At 40.5% G+C, this 26,306-nt stretch overlaps 1 protein-coding gene across 8 annotated transcripts in view; it reads right to left on the bottom strand.

Moving 5' to 3' along the window:
* PTPN13 (protein tyrosine phosphatase non-receptor type 13) overlaps positions 1-26,306 on the bottom strand; it is a 185,043-nt gene that overhangs the window by 55,123 nt on the left and 103,614 nt on the right. For 7 of the 8 annotated variants that reach the window (XM_054030081.1, XM_054030082.1, XM_054030085.1 and 4 more), the window contains exons 8-15: positions 16,700-16,795; positions 13,376-13,475; positions 4,977-5,199; positions 2,647-2,721; positions 2,364-2,538; positions 1,090-1,243; positions 809-947; positions 115-267 (exon numbers count right to left, since the gene is read on the bottom strand). In XM_054030081.1, coding sequence (XP_053886056.1) covers positions 115-267; positions 809-947; positions 1,090-1,243; positions 2,364-2,538; positions 2,647-2,721; positions 4,977-5,199; positions 13,376-13,475; positions 16,700-16,795 — 1,115 coding nt within the window. The remainder of the gene's footprint in view (positions 1-114; positions 268-808; positions 948-1,089; positions 1,244-2,363; positions 2,539-2,646; positions 2,722-4,976; positions 5,200-13,375; positions 13,476-16,699; positions 16,796-26,306) is intronic. The other variant, XM_054030083.1, reaches the window with a different exon arrangement.

The raw sequence follows: 26,306 nt of genomic DNA, 5'->3' as shown, positions 1-26,306 counted from the left end.
GTAACTATTTTCCTTTGTTCTCCATTTCAATTCCAGGCTTTTTATCTATCCCATGCTCCTTCTACAGGGAATCTCACATGAACACAAGAGAACTCAAGAGCTGTTATGACTTACCTTCAAAAATTCTATCTCTGTTTCTTTTTCAGAAGCACCCACATAAGTGCTATGCAGTTTGGGCAGCTCCTCTTTGACGTAGGATAGGTCTAGTTTCTCCATCACTCTAGCTGGTAGGTAATGTTCTAGTCTAAAATAGGACATGCCATGCACCTATAAAGTGAAGCATTTTTATTCTTCATATGTTATCATAAGAACAACAATCTTTTGTGTGTAAAGATGGGCTTCAGCTAAAACCATGGATCTGAACTTTCAGACTGAGTGGGGGGAAGGAGCTCAGACTCTGAACCCAGAGTTAGAGCTAAATGTCATTTTTGGCCCTTCTCTCTATTCTACTATTACTAAGACACTGGGTTTAAGCCAACATCCATGAAATGGCCAAACTACAATGCTGGATCCAAACCGCCACAAACATTGGAAGGGACAATGGGTTCAACATCCAGATCCATATCTGAATTCTACGGCACAGGTTCAACATTCAGACCTGAAATTCTATGGCTGAGGCCCATCTCTGCATGAAAACACATCTGTGTTCTCTCTCCACTAGACTTCAAACAGCGTAACAATTACAAACAGCAGATCAATTGAACTCCCAAAGAACTGGAACATATTCAGCCCTGAACTATACCACAGAGCAAGTGCAGTAATTGAATAGCACAAATAGCAGTTGATCGTAGATGAATGTACATCCTACCTCAGCCTGGTAATCTCCATACTCAGCCTGCAGGGCCAGGGATGCTAGCAGTAAAGCTGTCTCATCATCACAATGCATCCTTTCCTTCAGGAGATCTTTCCGTAGCTGTAGATAATACTGGTGACATGTCAGAGTGTGCCTGGAGGGAAAACAACACACAATATTGCTCCTTTCAGCAATGCTTCTAACATTGTACACATAGAACCTGAAGTGGGGGGAGGAAATTAAAGATAGAGAGGGACTCTAAGAGGATGATGAGAAAATAATGTTCGTCTACTCACTGTATAAGACTGACATCATCCACGAAAAACTTAACGCGAAAGAACAAGGTGAAGTTGATTGTGGCTTTGCTCTTTTTTTTGGGTTCCTCTTTCCATCCTTCCGGAGCAACTTTAGTTAGTTTTAAGTCAGGATCAACAAAGAAAAATTCATTGTCTGTAACATGAGTAAGAGGAAAGCATTTTCATAAACAGACACTTTCTCCGGCTGCAGAATTAAGATCAGCTTTACAATTTTGCAGTTTATTCTTGATGGTTAATATTTTATTAACTAGCAGAGAATTATAATACACAATAAAATGAGCTGAGTAAATGGCGCAGTGGTTAGTAAGGAGAAAAAGTCTTTCACCATTTAAAACTCAACCCAGGATGTAGAGACAAGTATTTCTCTTCATGATGGATATATGGTGGCCTACATGAAATGAGTTTGGAGGTCTTCATCCATTTCCTTGTGGTCAGAAACCCTGAATTCCTGTTCTGTGGGAAATTCCAGAAGTTAAAATAATCATTCCGAATGAGCATTCCACAGAGTGGGAATTCCAAAATTTCAGTTAGAAAAAGTCTAAACTATATTTCACTTTCTCTACATGTTTCCCAGACTCCCCACGCAATATGGAACCTGCCAGTCCACAAGGTGGGACAACAGGCAACTTGGGGAGTCAGAAGCCTAGAAGTCCCTTGGAAACCTTTCTGTCAATTTTGGCAAAATCAATTTTCTGAATCAGCATTTTCCTTTGGAAAGCTCTTCTGTTGGAAAATTTCTGATCAGCTCTTATACTGAATCACTAAGGGCTCAGTGCTGCCACCTGTATATTGACTAATACCTCTCTACACAAGTAGCCCTACTGATGTCAGTGGGAATACTTGCATTGTAAGGTTCTGCTAAGAAAGAGTAATGTTAGCAAAAGTATTTTGTAACAGAGTATTTTGATCAGACCCAAAGACATCTCCAAGAGGTCCCTATTGACCAGAAACATACAAAGTGAAAGACAACTTGGAGGACAGAAGAAAATGCAAAATAACAAAGATAAAGGGCCACCCTGATTCTCTTATTGTTCTTCAGGTTGTGTAATACCATACTAATTTCAGCAAATGGATCTATTCATGGAGCAAGGTAAGGGTGACAGAGCCTGACCCTAAATCAATGGATTTATCATAAATGATTGCTCTGGTTTCCCATCTATCTCAAATCTTCCTTTGCCAGTCTCCAACACAGCATATTTAGCCAACTCGAGTAATTTTATACCTCCCCAGTTAAATTAAAACATTGTTCTTACCTTTTAGGCTAGCCAAGCCAAACAAGTGATGCTCCACTAAACCAACATGGGCTACCACCATATCAAAAACATCTTTGCAAATAGTTTTGGTATCACAGGTCAGCTCCAGCCTCTGCCCACTTAAAAGCATTATGTTTACTTTCCGCCTGGTATCCTCATTCTTCCCTTTCTTTGTCTGCATTTTGTGAAATAAAGTATCAGACCAGTCACATGTGTCATAAAGATGTATTAATGGTTTATTATATTCCTACTACAACTTATTGATGAATAGACCATTTCTTACCAAGATTGACTTTGGTAGATCCAAGGAGATGAATGGCTCAATGGTCATTTTCACAAACTCGGGGCCAAAGAAATTCTGCAAATCACAGAAGTCTGAATTAACTCTTTGTGTTTCTAAAGCCAGAGACTGAGAAGTAATTAATTCTTTAAAGGTGAACTGGAAAGTTGAAATGAACACTGATTTAAACCCAGAAGTGTACGCTGAATTGTTCCCAGCAGCCTGGTTAGTTGGAAGAATTCAGCTGTATCCATGTGACCTAAGTTACGTTGGCTGCTATGGCAAAAATATTTCCTGCACAATATTATTTACATATTTCAATATTACACACAGCTAATTTACTCCTATGTGCAAGAGTGAACCTGCTGCCATATCATCTTCAGATGGCCATGTCTGATGTCTCAGATGTTTGGGAATCTGACATTCTCTGACACAGTTAAAAACTTCAACAGTCCCATTCCACCAGTGACGTGCATCATTCACAGGCTTAGTTTTATTAAACCATCCTTCAGTTAGACTTAAATAAAATAAAATAAAATAAAAAAACTACATTCGCACACATAGCATATGGAATGCACATGAGCTAACAAAAACCCTGATGCAACCTAAGGCTCTGATCCTGCAGTGCTGTTCTGCACAGGTTGACCCCTGTGCCGGAGTGAATCCTCACTGAAGCGAATGAGGCTCAAAGATCTACCTTGTGCAGACCAGCCTGTAGGACTGGGATGTAAGTGTCATCACTGCAGGAGTTTCAAAAACACGACAGAATCTGGCTTATAGTTAAGTAAACTAAATAACTTTACCTGAGTTCAAAGCTGCACCAAGTTCTCAGTCCAGTTAAAGCAGGACACTGGTTAACTTCACTACTTCTAAAATATGCCAACTTCCCTGTTCTCTTTAGGAAGTCACACAGGGGTTTGTCTTTTGAGGGGGGAGGGAAATACCTGGAAGCCTGAGGTTTTACCTGCTAACATATAATATTCTCTGGAAGTATTTAATATAAATGCCTACATGGTAGCTCATTTAGAAAAGCAAAGCATTTGTGCAGTTTAGATCCTAGATGAACGACTTGGCAAAGTGCTGTGGGTCAAAGAGAGACACGGAGGGGACATTATCCTGGGTCATGAACAGGAGCCGGGATGGCCTAAGAGCAGTTTTATTTTTTTAAGCTGATGCAGTTCAGGGCACACAGTAGCAGAGGGCCTCAGACTGACTCCTCCTATCATCAGGCACTCTATTTGCATGTCTGAGTCTCCTCCTCTCTTCCAACCCTGAGACCCTGCTTACATTTCAAGATGGCAGGGGAAGGGCCTGAACTCAAGAGGAGAAAGAGAAACTTGTACAAGGACTCAGTGATGGGCTGGCCTATGGCTGTGTGCCAAGAGGCCAGCAGAATCCCCCAGGCCCCTCTTCTCCTTGGTAGGCCCCCTCTTACAACCTGCTGGGGACAGAGAGAACCAAATCCTGTTACAAGGGCAGAAGTTGCTGTTGTTTTCAGGTCATCCTCCCTGGCCTGGTGAGGGACAGGGGAAAAGATTTCCTGGGCCTGTTGGGGAAAGTAAGAATCTACAGAATGACTAGGGTGAGCGAGAAAAGCGTGTATGGAGTGAAGATGAGATTCAATTAACAGGTGACTGGAGAACCAACAGAGAAAATGGATTCCAGAACCCGACAGGTAGTGGCCCCCATTAGTTCCACTATTTAGTTCCCCATTTAGTTCCCAGCATCCAGAGAGTTTGAATGGAAAGAAGCATTTCTCACCATTATAAATCATGAATGATAACTTGCTGGGGGGAGTGGGTAGGGGACCGAGGGGAGGAACTGTAATTAAGATGGGAATGGCTGAGATGCCTACTGATGTCAAAGCCAGACACAGTTGTCCTGTTTGCTTAATGATCTCTGTGCTGTTCGAACACATAGCATATGAAATGCCCATAAAAATGATTGAAAAAAGCAGAGCGTACCAGGACAGTAGGAATGAACATCCCTAATAAATTGCTTGTAGTGCTATTTGGCAGTGAAGTAGTGAACAGCTGTGACATTTAAGTGGTGAAGGTTTGTTTTCGAATAAAACAATAAACTAAAAAGGTCTCTTGATGCTGTTTTAGGATGCATGGGTACAGAATCTGCAAGGCTTACACGAGGGCGTTCTTTCCAATCAGAAAAACCAGCCAACTTTATATTTATTTTGTGAATGGCAGCTTCGATTCTGGACAAACAGAAATGACTTTGGAACTCTAAGCACCATAGACTTGAATTTCAGTCTTTAAAATAAGTTGAGGCAATGCTCCACTGAAACGAATATTAGGAGTGCAAATATGTTAAAATGTTACCCTCAGTTTTCTTTGGGTCATGGCTGTTTCCAATGCTATCTCTCTCAGAGGGTCTCTAGTGATGTCCAGCATTGATGTCCTACTCAGGTCTCCTGGGTAGAGGCTTAGTCGAGACTGCCTAAGAGCCATTCTAGCCTGCAGCTGTATCATTTCCTCTTCTTGACGCTTTAACATTATTTCTTGGCTTATCAGGTTGCCTTCAGGTGCTGCTTCATATTGCCTACTTAGTTGGAGGGGAGGAAAAAGATACAGTTATGATTAAAATACAGTTAAGCACTAAGTCACCATGGTGATGGGTACAGAGTAAGAACCTAGATGAGACAAAGCAGGAAATCTGTAGTGTAGTGTAATTATTTTTTGTGACATTTATTTATTCAGCCACTGAGGAGTTAAGGCAGAGTATTCCTGGACTGAAACAGCCTACAGCAATATATTAATATAGAAAATACCAGGAATACTCCAAGTTTCCACCACTGTTTGTCATTTATTGTATGGGAATAAATGTGCAATTGCAGTCTCTCTACCAAAAACACAATGCCACCAAAAAAACAACGAATCTATAGCTGGAAAAAAAACCTAACAGTGTTCTGAAAAAGATCAGACCTCTCTTTCCAGCAAGAGGAATGGATAAGTATGCTTTAAAATCTGGCATTTAAAAGTATCCGGAATGCATAAACTAGACAGCATTTAATAGTCTTACATAATACTTCCAACTATATTTCTGTAGCAAGTCTCTATTAATTACTTAGATGGGACTGTAAGACGAAACATCTTTGCCCGAATCAGATACAGTTCAAAACATTCGGCATTCAGATTCCTGTAAAACGTCGTATTTTAACATTGCTCACTCTGCTGGAAAGGGAGATCTTGTCTTTTAAAATCGGATAAGTCAATCTTGCCCTTTTGTTGGCTTTTGGTAATGTCTATATAACAAAGAGTCTGGGGGGGAAAAAAAGACATTTCTCCTAAGTGGTATTTGTGAAAGATTCAATGCCTCCCACGCATTTGAGGGCAGAGAAAGCTCTGAATCAAGTACTCTGGCCATCCAAGGAGCCTGCCAGGAAAAAGAGGAAAGAACTACTTTTCTTAAGTCAAAAAACAAAAACAAACCCCAAACCACCCAAAACACAAAAACAAAACAAGAACAAAGTCATCACAAGAAGGAAAAATATACTTTTTTGGGCAAAAGCTATTTTCAAGACTTCTTTATACATCAAAAAAGGGCACAAATATACTTGATTTCTTCTTTTTTGCAGGCTGCTTACTCAGAAGGAATCAAATGTGTGTGGTATATATACTTGGGACCCACAGCCAGGACATTTCCATTGGTGAAAAGCACCCCACCTGCTCCCTCGGCTGGGAAAGGAAAGTCCTATAGCAGATAAAAAGTCTGCTGGGACTGGTCCCTGCGTGGGTGCAAATGAATGCATTTCCCTCCAAAGGTATGTCTACACTGAAAATTAAGGTGTAATTGTAGTGCAGGTAGGCAAATCTAGCTAGCACAGGTAACAATAGTAGTGAAGATATAATGACAAAGGCTTCAGCACTGATTGGCTGCCCCAGTACAAGCCAGGGACCTTATGTATATACTTGGGTTGCTAGCCCATGCCGCTGCGTCTTCTCTGCTATCTCACTCATGCTAGCTAGATTAAAGCTAGCACCGGTTTAACTACCCAGACTATAATTACACCTTACATCTGCGCTGTAGACATACCCGGTCCCCAAGAGAGCTCCCTGAGGCACATTGCCTCCTGATGCTCTTGCTGGGGCACCAACCAATCTCTTGGATGCCATAATTTCACTCATTCTCCAGTCCCGCAAGCAGTTCCTAGCCAAAACAGGGAAGCCAAGTCCTGACGTTCCTGATGTTAAACACATACAAAGCGGCGGGGGGGTGGGGGGGTACGACCTCCTCCATCCCTTTAAATTTGAAGGGATGGAGGAGGTCAGAGAGCTTTGTATACTTCTAAAAGAAACTCTTGTTAGCTTTACATGTATGTCAATTGTGACCAAACACTAGGGTGATGGGTATCATAGAAATAAATCATCTTAACAGTTACATACCACAACGAATTATGAATTCAGTTAATTACACCTTTGTGAAACTGTAGTTAAGGTTTTCCATTATTATTTACTACTATCAAGGGTAAACACATGTCATAAAAATACAGTCTTTCACACTAAAATCTGATTTACAGCCTTCTAAGGCAAGAAAAGAATATTGTTGTACATATTTAGACTTAAAAAAATTAATTGTTAGATCTAAAAAGCAGACGTATTTAGAACAGATAAAACCAGCTAAGCAGATGGTGCATGTTATGGAAAAGTGTGTGTGTGTATATGTATCTGTGTGTACACATATATACACACACACACACACTTTTCCATAACAGTGATTCTCATGAATACAATGCTAAGAATAGGGCAACTGTGTCTACATAAAATCTGGATATTCTGTTAAATCTGCTTCACTCTGGACATTAAATGGCATAGAAAATTTTCACAACAGGAGGGATTTAAACAATCAAAAGCAAACTCAGTCATTTTTGAGTTGCAAGCATGCTAACAAATTGCTTAAGATACTAGTGTGTTTCTTTAATGGAGGCTTGGGTGAAAAATAGAGTATTTATAGAAAAAGCTATTTACTTCATCACCTAATCTGCAGCTTCTATTATATTGTTTCCCCTCTCACATCTCCATGCTTTGCTCCATCCTACAGCAGACCTAAGAGAATGTTCATGCAGGGTCAAGTAATGAGATAAGGCCTCAGTCCCACAAAGAGTTACACACATGCTTATCTTTACATACAGCATAGTCCCCTGCTGTGAAACTATTAAAGTAGTTCCCCATTCCTGCTGTGGAACTATTCACAGTGGACAAAGTTAAGTATGTATATAAGCCTGGGTGGGATCAAGGTTAAAGGTTGGGCTTTGGCTGAGATAAGCCACATTTTGAACACGAGTATCTCTGAGAGTTAGCAAGTGGGATATTAAAATATGAGATAAGTTTCAACAGGCTATATCAGGAATTATTTGCCCCTCAAATTGAAAAATGACTTTTTAATAATATATCTATACTATGGTGACTAATTTTATTATTTGGAAAAAATATATACCTATATATTCATTTATTTTTGAGGTACAGCCTGTGTATAAATCACTTAAGCAGATCCACCACATTTTTATTAAGGGTTTGTTTGCTTTTTACATTTAAAACTTGGAGGTATATTGGGCAAATGCAACACCTGCACAGATGCAGCTGACTTAACTGTTAAGGTAAATGAACTACAAATAGAGGACCCTTGCTTTGCAATGATTTACATAGGGAGCTAGCATGATTCAGCAGACAGGTCACCAGACTGGCATTTCCCTTCCATTAAATGGAGAGGATTCCTGCTGCTGACCAACTTTTGTAAAGAACTTCGAGATGTACAGCTCTTTGCAAGGGCCAGATATTATGATTGTGCCAAAAATCTTCTTACTAGACCGGCCCATGTGAACAGCACACTTTTGATAGGCTGAAGATTCTGAACAACTTTACCAATCTTCTGACACAATCTATATATTTCTATTATCCCAAGTTTTGCACCTATTACAAACCTGCTCTTTTATAATGGTTGTTGCAAGTATAATTAAGCAGGCTGCCCCTAAGTGTATGCTACAAGAGCAGTGAATTTTATGAACAAGATACAGAGATTTGTGTTTGTATAGAGATTATCTCTGAATAGTGTCAATCAAAACAAAGAAATGTGCCATCAAATACTAAAGGGATCACTATATCATAACTACTCATATACACTTCACAGTACCCTGAACTCACAGGACCAAAAAAGAACTAACAATTACATGCTAGATTCCAGCCAACTGGACATTTTTCGTGGATGGATGAATAGGGCAGGGTTGATTTACAACCGCAAGTAGGGAACAGCATCTTGAAAAAATTAAAACCTGGCAGTCTGCTCTCCTTAGAGGTGTGTGTGTGCAGTGGGCCGGGTGTTGCGGCATTGAAATGTACTTCAGTAGCTGTAAATTTCCATAATACGAGAAAGTGAATCTGAACTCTGAGAAGTGTTTTTGTAAAAATGGCACCTTCTTACTTCACAGATCTGCTCTCTGAGCTGTACTGTACGTGCTCTCTTCAATGTCAATAGGAAATTATGGCTACTTTTTACACTTGTAAGCACTGCAAAGTCCATACATCTATTGGAGAGTGAACTTTTTTCTATTCTGTCTCATACAATCAATAGTAATGTTAACTAAGCTTCTACTGCAGGATCAAATTCTGATCTGGGTTTTAGCTGCGCAGCTCCACTGTTTTCAGTGGGGCTTCTAAGTTATAATTGAGAGCAAAGTGTGGTTTCAAAATCATTATACTTTAAGAATCCAGTTTGACTTTCAGACCTCAGATGCATTTGCTGGGCTGGCATTTAGAAAAGCCATGTCTGAACTTGGGAAGAGAGCAAGATTATGGAAATCATTAAAAACAATAAACATGCTACCCAACATTGCCCTTTTTGAGTACTTTCTCAGAGAAAATAGCACTTTAAGTAAAAGTGGAATGATGGCCCCAAACAAACTCTGGATCCAAATATCACTGAATCTAAGATCAGAACAGCTCTGAACTTTCCAGCTCAACTCATCTCTAAGCAAAACAAATGATTTGCATTTTCAAAGCAATATTTTCCCCTCTAGATTTCATATAATACAAATTACTACCATTAAATTTACTAATCTTAAAAGAGATAGATAAAGGAAAGCAAGACAATAAAGTGAACTAAGAGAAAGCATGTTCTCACTGCCTTAAAGAAGGACCTTTCACTGGTCAAATTGGCAGCACTTCAACAGTCTGAGTCACTTTCATATCACACATTCCTTACCATATCCGAAGTGCCTTGTAAATAAAGCAAAAGATCTCACCCTCTCTCACTGCCTACCTACTACTGCTGCTTTATCCTGCAGTTCAGTCATAATGTCCAATCTGTGACTTCACCATCATTTCAATGATAATTCTCACAGGACTTAGCAGCAGCAGAAGTAGTCAAATAGAGGAAAATGATGGTAAAGGAAATGTAGAAAATTATAAGATTACTCTTTGTGTAGAAAATAGTTTCCTTTTTCCCATTTACTCTGGTAGGAAAGTCTCTTTTGATTTGGAGTTAGGATAAGAAAAGACACCATAGAAACATACAACACTATTTTCCAATGGGACTCCACGAAACAGGAATCTGTAGCACACTACTATAAAACTTGCTTTAAAAGCTCATGAACTGGTCAAAAATCTCCTACATCAAGAAGAACCAGATCCCTAATACAGTCTACACACCTACTGTTTGTGTACATGTCTATACATTACATACACGGGCATGCACTGTGTGTGCAAGTATATATAGTCATGCAACACAATATGTGTCTACTCAATTTCTGCAGAGTGTCTCCTACACACTAATACACACACAAATAAACAAAACATTTTGTACAGAATAATTTCACACAAAACACACATGTAAAAATGTGATAGCTGTCAAATGAAGCATTGAAAAGTTTGGAAATGTCAAAATTAAGATTGCTCATGCAACTTTAATTCTGCTCCTTTGGGCATATGTGTGAAGACACAATTTTTAATTACATGAGCACCTATTTGTCCATAGGAGCACTGCCTCATTCATGGCACTGAGTTTATGGTGCACAATGCACAAAGAACGTATTCAACTTTTATTTTAATCTCATTGTTCAATGTGTGGCTCTCTGCTTTGGTCACTCCACACCATCCTAGACATGAGGGATTGGTCCTTCTAAGGAGCCCTTCTACAGTCTCTGAAATGGCTCCCATTTCCAGATGTACTTTCCCTTTCTGCATGGGATGAGGCAGGACTGCTTTGCAAACTGTATCTTAATACGTATGTGCAGGAGCGCTGCCAGCTTTTCTGCCGCCCTAGGTAGCGGAAGGCCCCGCCCTGAAATACCGCCCCTCACACAGGTGGCGGAAGGTCCCGCTGCCGAAATACTGCCGTGGTCGCCGCCCCCAAAATTGTAGCGCCCTAGGCGACCGCCTAGGTCACCTAATGGGTTGCACCGGCCCTGCGTATGTGTTCACAGACATCTTACAGAATGAGGCAGGGATCCTGCCACCAATATACCCCAAACAGTTGAGGCCAAGAGTTGTTAAAACGGTATTTTCCCACTCTCTTACTATACAAAAATATCTGAACCACTTTTGGTTATACTTTCCAGAGTGATTTGTCATCTGGCAGAGAGGAGACATGAGAAATTTAAGCCTGAAAGGTGAAAGTTTGTGAAAGCTTTAAGCAAGTGAAAAAAATGGCACTTTAGAATGGAAACTCTTATATAACCTTTAATATATAGCAGATGTTGCAACATACTCTAGCTAGAAGATACATGAAGTAGGACCTGCTTTTTCAATTATACCATTAACATGCCATTTTAATGAGAAAGCTGACAGGAAAAATAGTTGTATATAGTGTTGTTGTAGCAATGTCGGTCCTTGGATATTACAGAGACAAGGTAGGTGAGGTAATATCTTTTACTGGACCAAGTTCTGTAAAACCCTCTCTGAGCGCACACCCCTAGTTGTCACTTACTATCCCACATTGGAACCCATAGGGAGTATAATCAAACAACTACAACCCACATTTGATGAGGACCCATCCTGAAAGAAATCTTTCCTGAGCCCTCTCTTCTGGCCTTCAAACAACCCATCAACCGTTTCAAGCTCATCGTCAGAAGCAACCACTCCTCTGACCAGGACACATTAACTCAAAGTGACACCAGACCCTACCAGAAAAACAGATGCAAAACCTTCAGACATATCTCCACAGCTACAATGATCAGCACTCCTCACAACATGCCTTTCAAGATGTCTGTCACAACATATGGGGTACCTCATCCAGTGCACGAAATGCCGCAACAACAACTACGTGGGTGCAACCAGTCACTATGCTCTCGAATAAACTCACACAGGAAAATGATAAAAGACAAAAATGCCCTATCACCTGTGGGTGAACACTTTTCACAGAGAGATCGCTCTATGGCCATGTCTAAATTTCACTTTCGTTATTAAAATTTTCATCACTCATGGGTGTGGAAAAGACACCTCCCCAAATGACAAAAGTTGTAACAACGAAAAGTGCCGGTGTGGACAGAGTTTCGGCGGCGGGAGACACTCTCACAGCGATGAAGCTGCTGCCCCTTCTTGGGGGTGGTTTTATTTTGTCGCTGGGAGAGCTCTCTCCCAGTGACAAAGAGTGTCTACACTGCACACCTTACTACGGTGCGCCTGCAGCGGCACTGCCACACTGTTGTGAAGTGCGCGGTGTAGGCATAGCTTATAGCTGACTTATCAGTCCTTATCTTCAAAGGAAACCTGCACAACACTTTCACAAGATGAGCCTGGGAGCTTAAATTCATATCTTTGCTCAACTCTAAAAATCATGGACTGAATAGACACTGGATTTATGTCTTATTACAACAATCTATTACCTAAAAACAGCCCCCCTCAAAAGCTCCTTTCCCCTCCCCGCCTTTCCTCCCTATGACTGAAGAGGTGTTAAGAGGCCTCTTCGCCTTGAATGGTCTTTGGAAATACATGTTAACTACTTATGCTAAACGATCTGTTCCAGCTTGTGTTTAGCTGTGACACTCTGAGTGCCTTTCCCAGACCTGAAGGAGAGCTCTGTGTAGCTCAGAAGCTTGTTTCTCTCACCAACAGAAGTTGGTCCAATAAAAATATTACCTCATCCACCTTGTCTTAGGAAGAAACAGTGTCCACTCTACAGTATGATACATTCTGGTGGCTGTACACCATGGATAAAATGGCCCTACCAGTCAGTGTAAAATTATGTTTGGTGTTACCTGTACAGACAATGAACAATAGCTTATAGTCATCTGTCTGCTGTCTGCAGTAACTATCCTGCTGCATGGCTCTTTGACTCATTCAGCAGTCACATTATAATAAGGGTATGATCCAAAAATGAACAATTTTGCAACAGTCCTTCAGTGTGTCGACATTTTCAATAATGCTTTTTTTAAAAGGCATGCTTGAAGTAAAAAATGATTACCATACCTCCTAGCTGAAGATATTACCTGAGCCTCTGATAATTAAGACAATAATTTAGGGCCCAACCCAACTTCCATTTATCAGATTCTTACTTGCCATGATTACATTTCTTCCCGGATGTGTCATGAGACTTCTATTGGAAGAAATACCCACTGCTGAAATGCTGCCACCTCTAGAGCAGAATAGGGCACATGATTTACTACTACTTGCAACACGAAACGGAAGTTTAGGACAGATAGTGAAATAAATGATTTGATTGCAACTAAAGAATAATTACTGTGAGAAAGAGCCAGAACTGTAAAATATGATGATTTCACGCAGTTTACCTTGACCTTAGAGGATGAACTTGACTTGATGGAGAGATATCATCAGCTCCTGGTAAAGCAGCACCGGAGTCATCTCTCTTTAAACCCTCATTTCTTCTCACTTGCACATAAAAAGGAAACACAGATAAATTAATACTTGAATGGGCTAGAAACCATGTAAAAGAATCCTATCTAAAATTCAAGGATTTATCAGACACATGAGATTACTTAGAAAGGATCAGTTTCATATGCACTTCACAATGGCATTACAGTATTAGAGAAACTGGCATTAGGAAGTCAATTTCAGTTTTCAAAGAGATCCTATTGTTTTCCCTCTGATGAGAGCTGCTGCATAATCCTTTGAAGAAACAGGTTTGCAAGGGGTTTAAAATACAGAATTGTTAATATACTTCTCTAACTTCAAATGTTTCATTGTCATCTGAATATGAAGAGGCAAAACTGATATGTAGAAAATTATCATGTGCCTGGAATAGTTTCACAGCAGCTGGTAAAGATTATCTGACTCAGAACAAGGGAGTTAAAAAATCACTATCTTGTGGAGCTTCCACTTTTTATTTTTGCCTGGATTCTTCTCCCTCTCCATGGTTTATGAAATACTGGATTCTCCTTTTTGACAACAGAAGTCCTATTTATTAATGTGGTCTCCATGAGAGAATCAATATTTACTTATACACCTCTCCCTCGATATAACACTGTCCTCGGGAGCCAAAAAATCTTACTGCGTTATAGGTGAAACCGCGTTATATCGAACTCGGTTTGATCAGCCAGAGTGCGCAGCCCCGCCGCCCCAGAGCACTGCTTTACCGCGTTATATCCGAATTCGTGTTATATCGGGGTAGAGGTGTAGTAACATCAGAAATACTGCAATTAGGGCACAATTCTGCAAGATGCAGAGACCTCTACTTTTAACTCCCACTGTCTTCAACAAGAGGGGATGGCCCTCAGCACTTTGTGGGAGGTACTCGGCAGCTTGCAGAATACATTTCCTAAGTATATGAAAACAGCAGCAGCATTCTCAGATATGCGTCATTGATTACTGCTGTGCCATCTAAGTGGTTCCCAAACTTTATTGGTTTACATACCCCCTTCTTAAAAAACTGATGTTTAAAGTACCACATACAAATTTCTCCTTTTTTTTGTGTCCATTTGTTTTAGGCCTTAATAGACTTAAGTACTTCCAGACTCTACAGTAAAATAAAGGCCCAAGAAATCCTAAAGTGTTTGATTATAACTAGGGCTGGCCAGAAAACAAGAATTCCATTTTGTGAAAAATTCTGAGGTTTCCATATGTTTTTGTTCTGATGTGGAGCAAAACCAAGACCTTTTGAAACAGAAAGAGAGACCACTCCAGAACAGCTAGTAGCTTGGTGCTTAGCACTTGTACCTGTGACGTAGTAGACCCAGGTGAGTACCCTAACCACAGAGGCATTTCTCTGTATTTCTCTCTCTGCTTTTGACTAAAAATTCCATCCCAGGCCTGAGAAACCTTCCCTACAAAAAATTAATCAAAAGTAATACGTTTCTGCAGAAAGTTTGGGTTCCGATGAATCAGCATTTCCCAACAAAAAAGTTGCAAAAAAGTTCCCGACCAGCTCTAATTATAACATCCTTTTTATACATCTCAGGTTTTTAGACAGGGCATGAAAAAGAAACACAATAAAGCAGCCATTATTATGTACGATTTGTTAACTCAAATTACAAGAAACATTTATGATGTCCTGTCATATTTTGGTGTGTGCCACTGAACTATGTCAATGGCTTGAGTCTGTAACTTGTCTAATTTAAATGGAAAGTTCCTGTTAATTCTCATCTGGATTATGGCTGAACAGGAGCTAGAGTTCACATTGCTTGCCTTTACAAAATTTAAATAAATACAAAACAGAGTAGTTATCGGGGGGGGGGAGAGGAAGGAAAGATGCATTAACGAGAAGGGAGTCTGTGGGTAAAAGGGCAAGGGGCTCTGGTATGGTGCGTGCAGAGGGGAGAGGGCTCTGGTACGTGTGTGTACACAAAAAGGGAAGGTGGCTCAGAGGGGAAGATCATGTGTGTGCGTGCGTACAGGTTGCGTGTTGTGTAAAAAGGGAAGGAACTCAGGGGGAAAGGGCATGTGTGTGTGTGCAGTGTGTGTAAAAAAGGGAAGAGAGCTCAGGGGGGAAGGGTGTGTGTGTGTGTGTGTGTGTGTGTGTGTGTGTGTGTGTGTGTGTGTGTGTGTGTAAAAAAGGGAAGGGAGCTCGGGGGGGGGGGAAGGGTAGGGAGGCAGGGGAGTGATGGCTGGAAGTGGGGGCTTCTGCTCCAGGAGGCCTCTTGCTCCTCAGCAGCTCTGCCCCCTCCTACCAATCAATGCCCCTACATGCTGGGCAAATTTCATAGGGGCTCACCCGGCTGTGAGAAATCTCAAATTGCAGCCAGCTGGCTGCTCTGCTGCTGAAGAGCCAGGCAGCTCTCTGTAGTCCTGAAGCCAGGCTTTCATTCACAGGCCCCAATCAATCACCCTCATCCCCACCTTCCCTGTGGGGACAAGAGGAAATTCCCCATGTGCCTCCATCTCCCAGCCCTGCAGGGGCCAGACTGCAACTTCTGAAGGGCAGGAAGTGCAGGTAGCTGCCTGGGTAGGGGCCCTTTCCTCTCAGGGCTGAAGTTGCAGGCTTTGTAGCCACTCTGAACTCGCCCTGTGTATGAGCATCTTTTTGGACAAGAGGAGCTCTGGTGGCACAATACGGAACTTCATGAATTCGCCTCAGTAGCTTGAGCTGTGTGACTCAGGGCAATCTGGAGGCTAGGCCAATTAGAAAGCCAGCCAGCTGTGCACCAGATGAGAAGGCAGCACCCATCTGCACAGCCACACTGCACAACACACTACTAAAGAAAATTACTTTGTTGGCATGGTCAGCGAGTGCTACTCATCATTACAGCTGAAAGCAGGCATTTTTTGTAGTGGGTATTACAAAGAACAACAAAGGTATTTACTTCAGGACAATTGGAAGAGAGAAAAAATAAATGTGCGAAACCTTGAGAGAGTAAATCACTTGCTGTAATTGCATAAACAAAGCCGGAACAAAAAGTCAAATTGGTAAGGGACTAATTAGCAGTAAAATATTAGCGGTTTGAATTAAAAAACTTTGTGCGGCGCTGGCTATATTATATACTTCCCTGTCACAAAGTTTTTCAATTCAAACCACTAATATTTTACTGCTACTTAGTCATTTACCAGTTTGACTTTTTGTTTTCTGCGTACTCATTGGATTTTGTTTTAAATCTTCCATGTGTGTGCATTTGTTTACTTTCTTTTGAGTTGGTCTTTATTTTATTTGTCACAGTTCTTACCTTGCCTGAAATCTGGCTCAGAAGAAGTAATCGATGGACTTTCACTGGAGGTACTATAGACATCACTGTAGTAAGATTTGTACCTTCTCAAAGGTTCTAAAAGTTGAAAGCAAAGTGTTAGGAAAGCAAAGGAGCAAAAATTCTTAGGCAAAATCAAATGTGAATAAGTATTTAAACGACCCCCTCAGGACATCTAAACATTTCTGTGGCCACAGTTTTAAAACCTAAGAACAGTCACCGAATATTGTGCTGCCCCATCCTGCCTGAATATGCTCCTTGATCCTGCACACTATTCAGTCCCCCTTCCCTCCTTCTAATCTCTCAGCAGATCCCCTCTTTCCAAACTCTCTTCTACAATGACTCTCACATTGAACTTATCATTGTTAGTTCAATTAAAACCAAAGCTAGACAGTATTGAGTACAATGGGGCCTTTCTGGGGGGAAGGGGACTCTTAGACATTTCCATAATAAAAATAAAATAATATGTATTAAAATATTATTGTGGCAGAGTGGGATATGATGGTATGTACTGTATTTTATATGACGTGTGGAAATACTGGCACTGAGGTTTCCCTAGTCTGGTCGTGTACTGCATCCCAGACAGCTGCCCTGTGCCTGAGACAGGATTTTTTTTTTTTTACATCATGTTGAAGGACCATCATGGAGCAATCTGGGGTTATCTCTTTGAATGAGCCAACTACTGGCCCACCCCCATGACATAATGGTCCTTCAACATGAAAGCCCACCAGGGACAGGAAGGAAAAGCATGACTGGTGGATCAGGAGCATCTCAGTTTGAGCACATGGCACAGAAAAGGGTGGTATTTCACAGCAGGGTCTGCTCTGTGCAGGGGGCCGACCACCATGACACACAGGAGAGAGGGCAGGAGGGATGCTGCCCGGCCTGAAACACAGAAAAACTTCAGACTCATAAACAAGGTGAGCTCAGACTAGAAGAGGGTGTGTCTCAGGACTTTGTCAGTTTCAATTATCTGTAACTCTGCAGTACTTTAAGAATAAAGTCAGTGAAATTAAGAAATTCTCTCACTAAGCCTGTGTTCTTTGCTTTCCCGCTACACACCTTGTCTCTGAAGAGGTTAAATAAGTAAGTCCAGAGTGCCCACTGCCCAAGCAGGATGGAGGGAGCATATGGAAGCAACTGGTGGGGCTCAGGAGGTCTCAGGGCTTGTCTATACCACAAATGCTACAGCAGCACAGCTGTCGCGATGTAGCTATGCCAGTGTAATGCTGTCGTGTAGACACTTGTGACAGCAATGGAAGGGTTTTTTCCATTGTTGCAGTTAATCCACCCCTTCAAAAGGCAGTAGGTAGGTTGATGGAAGAATTCTTCTGGCGACCTAGTACTGACTACACCGGCACTTAGGTTGGCTCACTTACATCTCTCAGGGTGTGAATTTTTCACACCCCTGAGCAATGTAGTGAGGTTGACCTAAGTTTTAGCTATAGACCAGGCCTCAGACGCAGCTGACTGCATTTCTAAGACAGTGGCATCCCATGGCCAAAAGAAGGGCTTTAGAGACCCAGATCTAGAAAGAGTTGGGTCCAGGCGCAATGGACTGTTGACCACCTGGTGGGTAACTGGGCCAGTTTGTAACAATTATATTAATTTACTGTGTGTCAATTATTAAAAATAATAACAAATACATAATATAATAATAAAAAATAAAAGAGCCCACCAGGCATATTCTTGCAATACAGTCTTCATCCTATTTTATGTAAATCTACCTCCCTTATGTTCCACCCTCAAGCTTGATGTCATCTCTTTCTGCATCACATCACGTAATATCTAACCAACTCTAAAATCCTCAGTGCAAGAGCCATACCCTAATTTTCCTCTGTAAAGTGCAATGAACACTTACAGTGCTATTTTAGAAGCAATGTGAACAGCAACACAAACACTGAGCCTTCTGAATTCAGACTACTAAGGTTTTTATTAATACGAATACAAAATAATATTTAAATGAAGTGAATTTGTGTGTAGAACCACAATTTTGTAAAGCAGCACAGACTTACATCCTTTCATTTTATTCAGTGCCAAACATAGTGGTACTGTACCAAAAGTAATAAAGCTGGCAGATGTTAGTTATCTCATGGGGATAGTTCAGGATGTGTGTTTGATTTTTACTTTAGGCTTTAGAATTTGTTAATTTCCATTAAACATAGAATTTTAATAAATCCCTCAGATTAGGAGCAGCTCATTATTTTATTTAATAAGCAATATAACATTAATGTTACATCTATATAGTATTATTTTCCCTGCAATGTAGTAATCTCATGCTATTTCTTGTTTTCCTTCAACAGTGTTCAGAATAAGATTACTTTCTTTAGCATAAACCATGACTCATCTAAACTTACATCTCTCATCTTTGTCTCACTCTCACATTGAAGTGTGCTCCAGCAAAGCTCAAATAGTTTCTCTGATTGAAAGTTAAATAAATAAAATCTTCCTAGATTGGCTTGGCATAAGGGATGTGGGGAGGGTGATATGAAGAACTAAGAAGAGTATTCAATTAATACTGGTTCAGACTGATTTAAACGTATACATCAGGCTTAAAGAAAAGATTCTACTTCCTTAGCCCAAATGTCAAAAATTTACTTTTTCCTCAAAAAAGTTAACTACCCTCAATTTAATACGAACTACTTAAAGAGAGACAGTGCACAAGTCTTTTTAGTCTTTTTTCAAAAGGACAGAGCAACTCAGTTTATCCCAGCTGGTTGCCTGAATATAAAAAAATAATGAGTTTAACAAGAGTTCTGTATATTACAATCAGTAACATTTAGCTATTTCACACACAGTAATCAATTATAGCAACACTCGTAGCTCATGTTAAGCAACGGATACGAAGACAGAAAATTACAGAGTTTTCTGCCTCAATAGTTTGCAAGGAGTGGATCTAGTGTTTCCGATACAGTAACTGTTATACATAGTTCTGCAGCATTGTAAGATTCAAAGGGACACTGGGTCAGGTAGTGTTGACCCAATATGTTGACTGTGTTTTAAAAACAAACTTCACTAAATGCTAACATACCAATATACCTGTTGGGAAGGCTTTCCTGCAATTGAGAACAACAACTACCATAATAATAAATCTGTGAAAATATTTCTTATTTGTATATACAACATTCTCATCAGTATTTGCTACCTAAGCACTGCTGCATTGAATGCATGAGAACCAGAAAGGGAAAGAGACTAGTTTGCAAGGTAAATGAAATGTAAGAAATACAAAATGCCATGAATAGAGAAAAGAAAGATTCTGCAAGTTGTTTGTGCAGGCAGATTTTGTCTTGGGTTTGTAACAAGTCCACTTGTCTATGCTTCAAGCAAGACTTCAGTCTGATGAGGCTGGCAGAGCTACTGTACCAAAAAACTGGTACCAAAACACTGAACTGCAAACCACTGCCCCTCTTATCAGTAGCTTGTTCATTATAGATTTTCAAGTGTGTTAAGCTGACTCCAGGGAGGAAAATTAAAAGGTTTTAATAGTCCATCTAATCAATAATCTGGGTTTCCCAAACTGAGAACTGTGGCTTGGAGGAGTATAAAAAGGAGTTATTGGGGGTGAGGAAAGAGTGTCACAGGGAATATACAAATTTGCAAAAAAAATAATTTTCAAAGGATAAAAACCAGATACACAAGGTAAGACTTGCAGTGGTGTTTTCCTTTAAGGGACAGCAGGATGTAGGGCTTTGCTGCTGATTTAGCCTGTTAGAAGGAGTTAAAACTCAGCAGCAAACTAGTGGGCACACTCATCAGCCACAGAAGACAGAATAAGGCTCCAACCACCATTTGGTCTAGGTCTCTTTCTTCAAGGCTGGTTTTATTAACAAAATATGCAAAAAGCTCAAAATAATGCCAGCACTGGGTGAGAGGGGCCAGGCTGCCCCACCTTCCACCAGCTGGCAAGGGAAACTCTTTCCCCACAGGCCACAGCCCCTGGTGCATGGGGAGCCCGCCAGGGCTGGGGAGGGTCACGTTACGGCAGGATGGGGAGTAGCTGGAGAGTGCTGCTCTTTGGCTATACCCAGCTGGCGTATGGTCCCTGGATTCAGGGCAGGGAATCAGAACTGTCCGCGGTTAGTTCTCAGCTTCATTTCCCCCTCTGCTGGGTTGTCCTGAGGGGCTGTGTGCTGGGAGGGATCCCACCTTTCCTGGGGACTCCCCTAGGCTCAGGTAAAGCCAGTTGGGCTCCTATCCTGTTCTCCATGGGGCTCCTATAGCCAGAATTACTCTCCCATTCCTCCCTCTGCAACCTAGCATGCGGGCAGACCAGCAGTGAGGAAGCTGTTAAGCAGTTGCAGAAGAGAGGAACAGCAGCTTCTCCCAGCGCTGCCAGCTCACACCAGAGCTGTTCCTGGCCTGGGGCAGTAGGTGAAGCAGTGATGGGAAGCCACTGAGGAGGCTGCACCCCTTGTCACCTCCCTATGGTGACAGGCTGATCCAGATGCTTCAGTCTGAGGCATCCTCAGGGGTCATAGACTGGACACCTCTAGATTGTAAATTTGCTTCCGCTATAGTATAATAATAATATAGTGGATCCAGTATACAGTAATACTGGGCAAAATCATGAAGTCCTTTTCTCAAGTCCTTACTCAGGCAAAATTCCCATTGACTTCAATGAACCACATTTGGATTTAACTTGGGAGTGGAATGGGAGTTTTGCCTGAATAAGTAAAAACCAGAGTTTCACAACTCTCACAATATTCAAGTCTCAGCTCCTGGCATCATCTGATTGATTATGTGAGAATCTTAGCTTTCATTTTAAAAATGAAAGCAAGTTTCAAAGGACTGTACTCCACAAACCACTCAGGCTAGAAAGTCTTCACACCATGTCCCTCTGAAAGGCTCAAAACCAGAAAGAACCCAAAGTTTATTATTTTTGAAAATATCATGATTTTGGGGGGAGGGGTCCAACTTGTGAGTTTTGAATGCCTGGAGTTACAATGTTGAAATACTGAACAGAGACTTCTGGATTAAGCCCACTCTGCAGTAATAGTCACATGTTACAGTATAATGGGTAGTGTAATGATTTGTGTTTCTTGTATAAATGAATGCAATATTGTAATGTTTAGATTTCAGTGTTGTAACTAGGGTGGAGTCTCCTAATAACCATAATGTCTCAATCATTTAACATCTTAGTAGATCCACCTTGAATTAAAATGTCTTATAAACAGACCCGGTGAGCTGTTAATGAAACTGTAAGTTACAACGAGGAACAGCCACAATCCAGCAGTGAACAAAGTAGTATGGCTTGCAAACCAGTGCTCATGCTGATCTGTATTTGGTTTGTACTTTTTCAAGCTGCCTGTCAAAATCAGCAAAGCACAACCTTACAGGCACTTAACACTAATACGACACATCATTTACCCAAGGCAAGATATGCAAGCCCAGACAAGTAACATACAGAAAGGCTCATCCCAGCCAACTGCACAACAGAAATTAAAGACCCACATTTAGCCTGGAATTTTGTCATCCTGAACACATGACTCAAATTACAGAGATACAGGTTTTTAAATGCAGTATTACACAAATTACTGGCTTTACAAAGGATAGAGAGAAAGAGGAAGAGAGTGTGAGATGGGGGAGTTAAACAAGTATTGCAGAGGGAAAAAAAAGAAAGATAGCTAAACTATTTCAAAAGACTATTATTTAATAGGAAAAAATTTAATACGTAGTGAGTTCTGCCCATTTTTCCCTTTAAAGGGACACAGCCAACTTAAACATGGCCCAAATTAAAATTGTGTAAAAAACCCAAGCTTTTATAAAACTTAAGGCCATTAGAAAGATTTCCATAATTTTTTTCAAAAAATATTTCAATGAAAGCATCCCATTGCAGTGTTTGAAACCCATATATTGAAAGTGAAATCGGGCTATAAAGAAAAGCAAAATCAACTTCCCTGAATTTTCACTGTTCAAATCAACAAAAATACAAAAAATTAACCAGAGAACATAAAGTGACAAATAAGTCAAATTTTAAAGATTTTTACTCTTTAAATTATTGAAAGGGTTATTAAGAAATAAATATGTTAATTTAAAATAGATAAAGCCCAATTCTGTTCCCACTGAAACTAACAGCAAAACTTCCAGAAACTTTAAAGGTGCAAGATATTTAAGACAAGTGTTTCCTTTAAAAAACTGACAAAATACCTGTCACTTCTTTTCTGTTGCAACCATGAAGTTGTCAAAATAATTCTACACTTATGTTAGCACACATTATTACGAAGGAAATGCCGAAGCTGGCCCTTGTGCCCAGCCACACAGATATGATTCAGAAATTCTGTGATTTAAAATTATCGTCTTTTTTTCCCCCCGTGAGAAGCCAATTTACAAAATCTTTGTGGAATTCTTTATGTAAGTGAATGAAACATTATCTCCAACATATAAAATCATTTTATTTTTCCACTCTTCAGCCACTAAGATATAATTTTTGAACACTGGTCTAACACAAAATTCAACCCTCTCCATACTGGACATACCAATAGTGACAATCCATTTGACCAGCACTAACTTGTTTAAACCATTCTTAAGCATGAGGATTACACGTGTAGTTGTGAGATGTCTGAACAGGGCCTTTTTTGCTGTTACACGCAAACAATATGTTACATTTCTCATTTATAGCAAACTCTCAGATCTCCTGCTAACTAAATCTATGTACAATAGAGTAAGTAACTAAAGGATTGGAAGACAAAATATGTATTTCATTGCCTTTGTAAGATTAGTTCATAAAAGGATCCAACTGTTTAGTCTATAGCTGAATGGTGTTGACATTTTTGCGGGGAACCTCCCAGCCAATTCATGAACATTTTTATTCCAACCCCAGCCACCTTTCTGACCAGCTCCAGATTAGACTAGAGGTCCCCACTGTGCAGTCTGTGGCACTCTGGTGGTCTACAGTGCACTTGCTGGTTGTCTGCTGAGAGCTGTCTGGACACATGGGGCTTCTTCTTCTTGTTTCAAGCTGCTACAGCACATTAAAAGTCATCTTAAAGAGAGATTTAAAATGTTCCTAACATCACTCTTCCATTTCCTGTAGTTGCTACAGGGAAGTTATACAAACACAGACTGGATAAATCAGGTGGGTCTTCAGAATCAGAAGTGGAGTGATATTGGTTTCTGAGATAGCTATACTGAAACTTTGTATTGAACTATGTAATTCAAGAACACCACATTAAGGCCATTACAGTGGACAGTGCAACTACTTTGCACATTTTGAAAGAAAATAGAAACGCAAAGGTATATAAAATGGGGATGGGCCCAGAAACAAAACCTGAGATCCAACCTCTCTTCCACAAAAAAAATGGGGAAAGGGTTCATTATCTGAATGGGAATCTGAATTTTGCAGCTCACACCCACCTGTAAAACCCATCTTTAAAAATTAGCAATGATGCAAGTACTATTTCTCATTAATAGCCTCACTCCGCATGGGAATGATTGACATATGTGACAAAACCCTTCCTTCAACTTTCACATTGTGTGTTTCAACTTCTGCATCACCCCACTCAACACTGCACCTAAAACTGCAACTCTCAAGGGCAAGCTGATAAAAAGATTCTAATGCGATGAGTCTATTTCATTAACAAGGTGCGGTTCATGCTCCTGCATGAAAACATTTCAGTTGCACAACTCATCAGCTCAGGTATTTAATCAGCCATGCTCACAGGTAAGAGGACTGTAGCATCAATGGTGCAATTTCACAGAATACTTAGCCTGGATTCTTGTTTTCATTGCAAATGCCAAAAGTTCAAAAGCTCAGCGAAAGTAATAAGAGTAAAATATCTTGATATTAGGTACAAATGAGAAACTAGTAATTCTGGTGTGAAATAGGTTCACTTAAGTACTCCTTATTTACTTAACCACACTAAAGGAAACCAGTTTTATCCAATTCTCCTCCCAACAGTGAGGAGTAGAGCCAAAGAAGTGAGGATTTGTCCTTTGGCTTTTTGGAGACAGAGTGCTGCTCCAATTGAGCTGCTATTTTCTTACTATAGAAGCAGAGCACAGCAGAAGCAAACCCACCTGTACGCAGTACTGCTAATTTCAAATAATAAACAAATTTGAGTTGGGCCACAAAAATCATGAGATTTTAAAAACGCTGGATTCTTCTCATTTGCCTTCTGGGTTTCAAGCCTTTATGGGTCATGTTCTTCCAGCTCTTCTCTACAATCAGGATAGCTAGAAACTTTCATGTTATAAAAAGTAAGCTGAGATTCTTGTGCTATCACATGACTCCAGAAGCTGGGGCTTTAAGAAAAAAACCCTGTGTCACAAGAAAGTTGTGAGAGCTGGCAGTAGTCTGTGTGAAAGCAGCCTAAGAGAACTTCCAACACCATAGAAAATATCAGAGGGGCCACAGAAGTAGTTTACTAGTTAATGGGTGAAAGCCTAAGGTATCATAAAAAGTTTTGTTTTACTATGGTAGGTTGAGAGGGGGAAATGGTGGTGGAGCCAGGGAACAGACTGAAAATAAGGGAAAGGTGTAATGAAAGAGGACAGAATGAATGACAGAGGGAAGGACAGAGAAGAGAACTGAGGAACTCAGTGAGAGGAGGAAGAGACAGAGACCGACTCCTAGCCATACAAAATGTTGTCAGTCACACTTAGTGGTTGTTTCAAGAAGACACTGAGAAGCACAAAGGGAGGGCCAGATCAACTGGGATAAAGGTAGAAAAATTGAAAATAAAAGAGAGGGAAGAACTGAAGATGGCTGTTCGGATTCTTTAGCATTCAAATGCTTCCAGACTGCACATTTAACAAAAACATCCATGGGATGTTTTCTTAACCTTCCTAGCCTCTCCATACCTGGATTCAGCAAGATCAACTTCTGCTATTCAGGATCCCTGCTCTCTGTCTTCCCTGCCTCCCCATTTCATCCACAGTATGCTACAACACCAGTGCTTATCTGTACTTCCCTACTTTTGTGCCACAAGATCTCTTCAGTGCATAAGCAAGGAGATTCCTGGCACCCCCTCTGCATCCCATTTAAAACATCACCTTGGTACTCCAGAATTTTGAAGACCACCATCACCCTACCGTCGATACGGCTGAGAGAGACATGCATATTAATCATAGCAATAAAGCAGTTCATTTTTTATCATGTTTATCCTTGAAAATGGGTAATTAAACACAAGCAAAAAGTCAACACATAAAAGGATGGGGGAGGGCACAAATAGACTAACACTGAAACATCACCAAACTGCAGCATGCTATACTGCCAGAGCCAATCAGGGGCAGGCCTGGGATCTAAAAACCAAAGTCAGCTTTAGAGCTTTCAGAAGATACCATCAATTTCATAGTTAAGAAGGTGGTGAAAGTGAGGGGTGGAGAAGAACACACAATGCTAATCATGCTCTTTGAACAGCAAGCAGTGCTTGCAAAAAGTACAGGGTAAATGACATTTCCCACTCTGTATGAGGACGCTTGCCTGTAGGTGCCAAGCAACAATTGCTAAGTTTCCAGAGAACAACACAACTAATCTATTCGCTTTGCAAAGAATAATTTACGCTCAGCTTCATAATGTATTATAACTTCACAACTGGAAATCCCAGGACAGCTCTGAGATCACAAAAAGAAAGGTACAAACTGTAACACA

The sequence above is a fragment of the Malaclemys terrapin genome, chromosome 5 (assembly GCF_027887155.1).
Source record: "Malaclemys terrapin pileata isolate rMalTer1 chromosome 5, rMalTer1.hap1, whole genome shotgun sequence".
In the NCBI taxonomy this organism is placed as follows: domain Eukaryota; kingdom Metazoa; phylum Chordata; order Testudines; family Emydidae; genus Malaclemys; species Malaclemys terrapin.
Note: the sequence above shows the minus strand (reverse complement) of the source record. Positions and strands in the feature narration are given on the sequence as shown.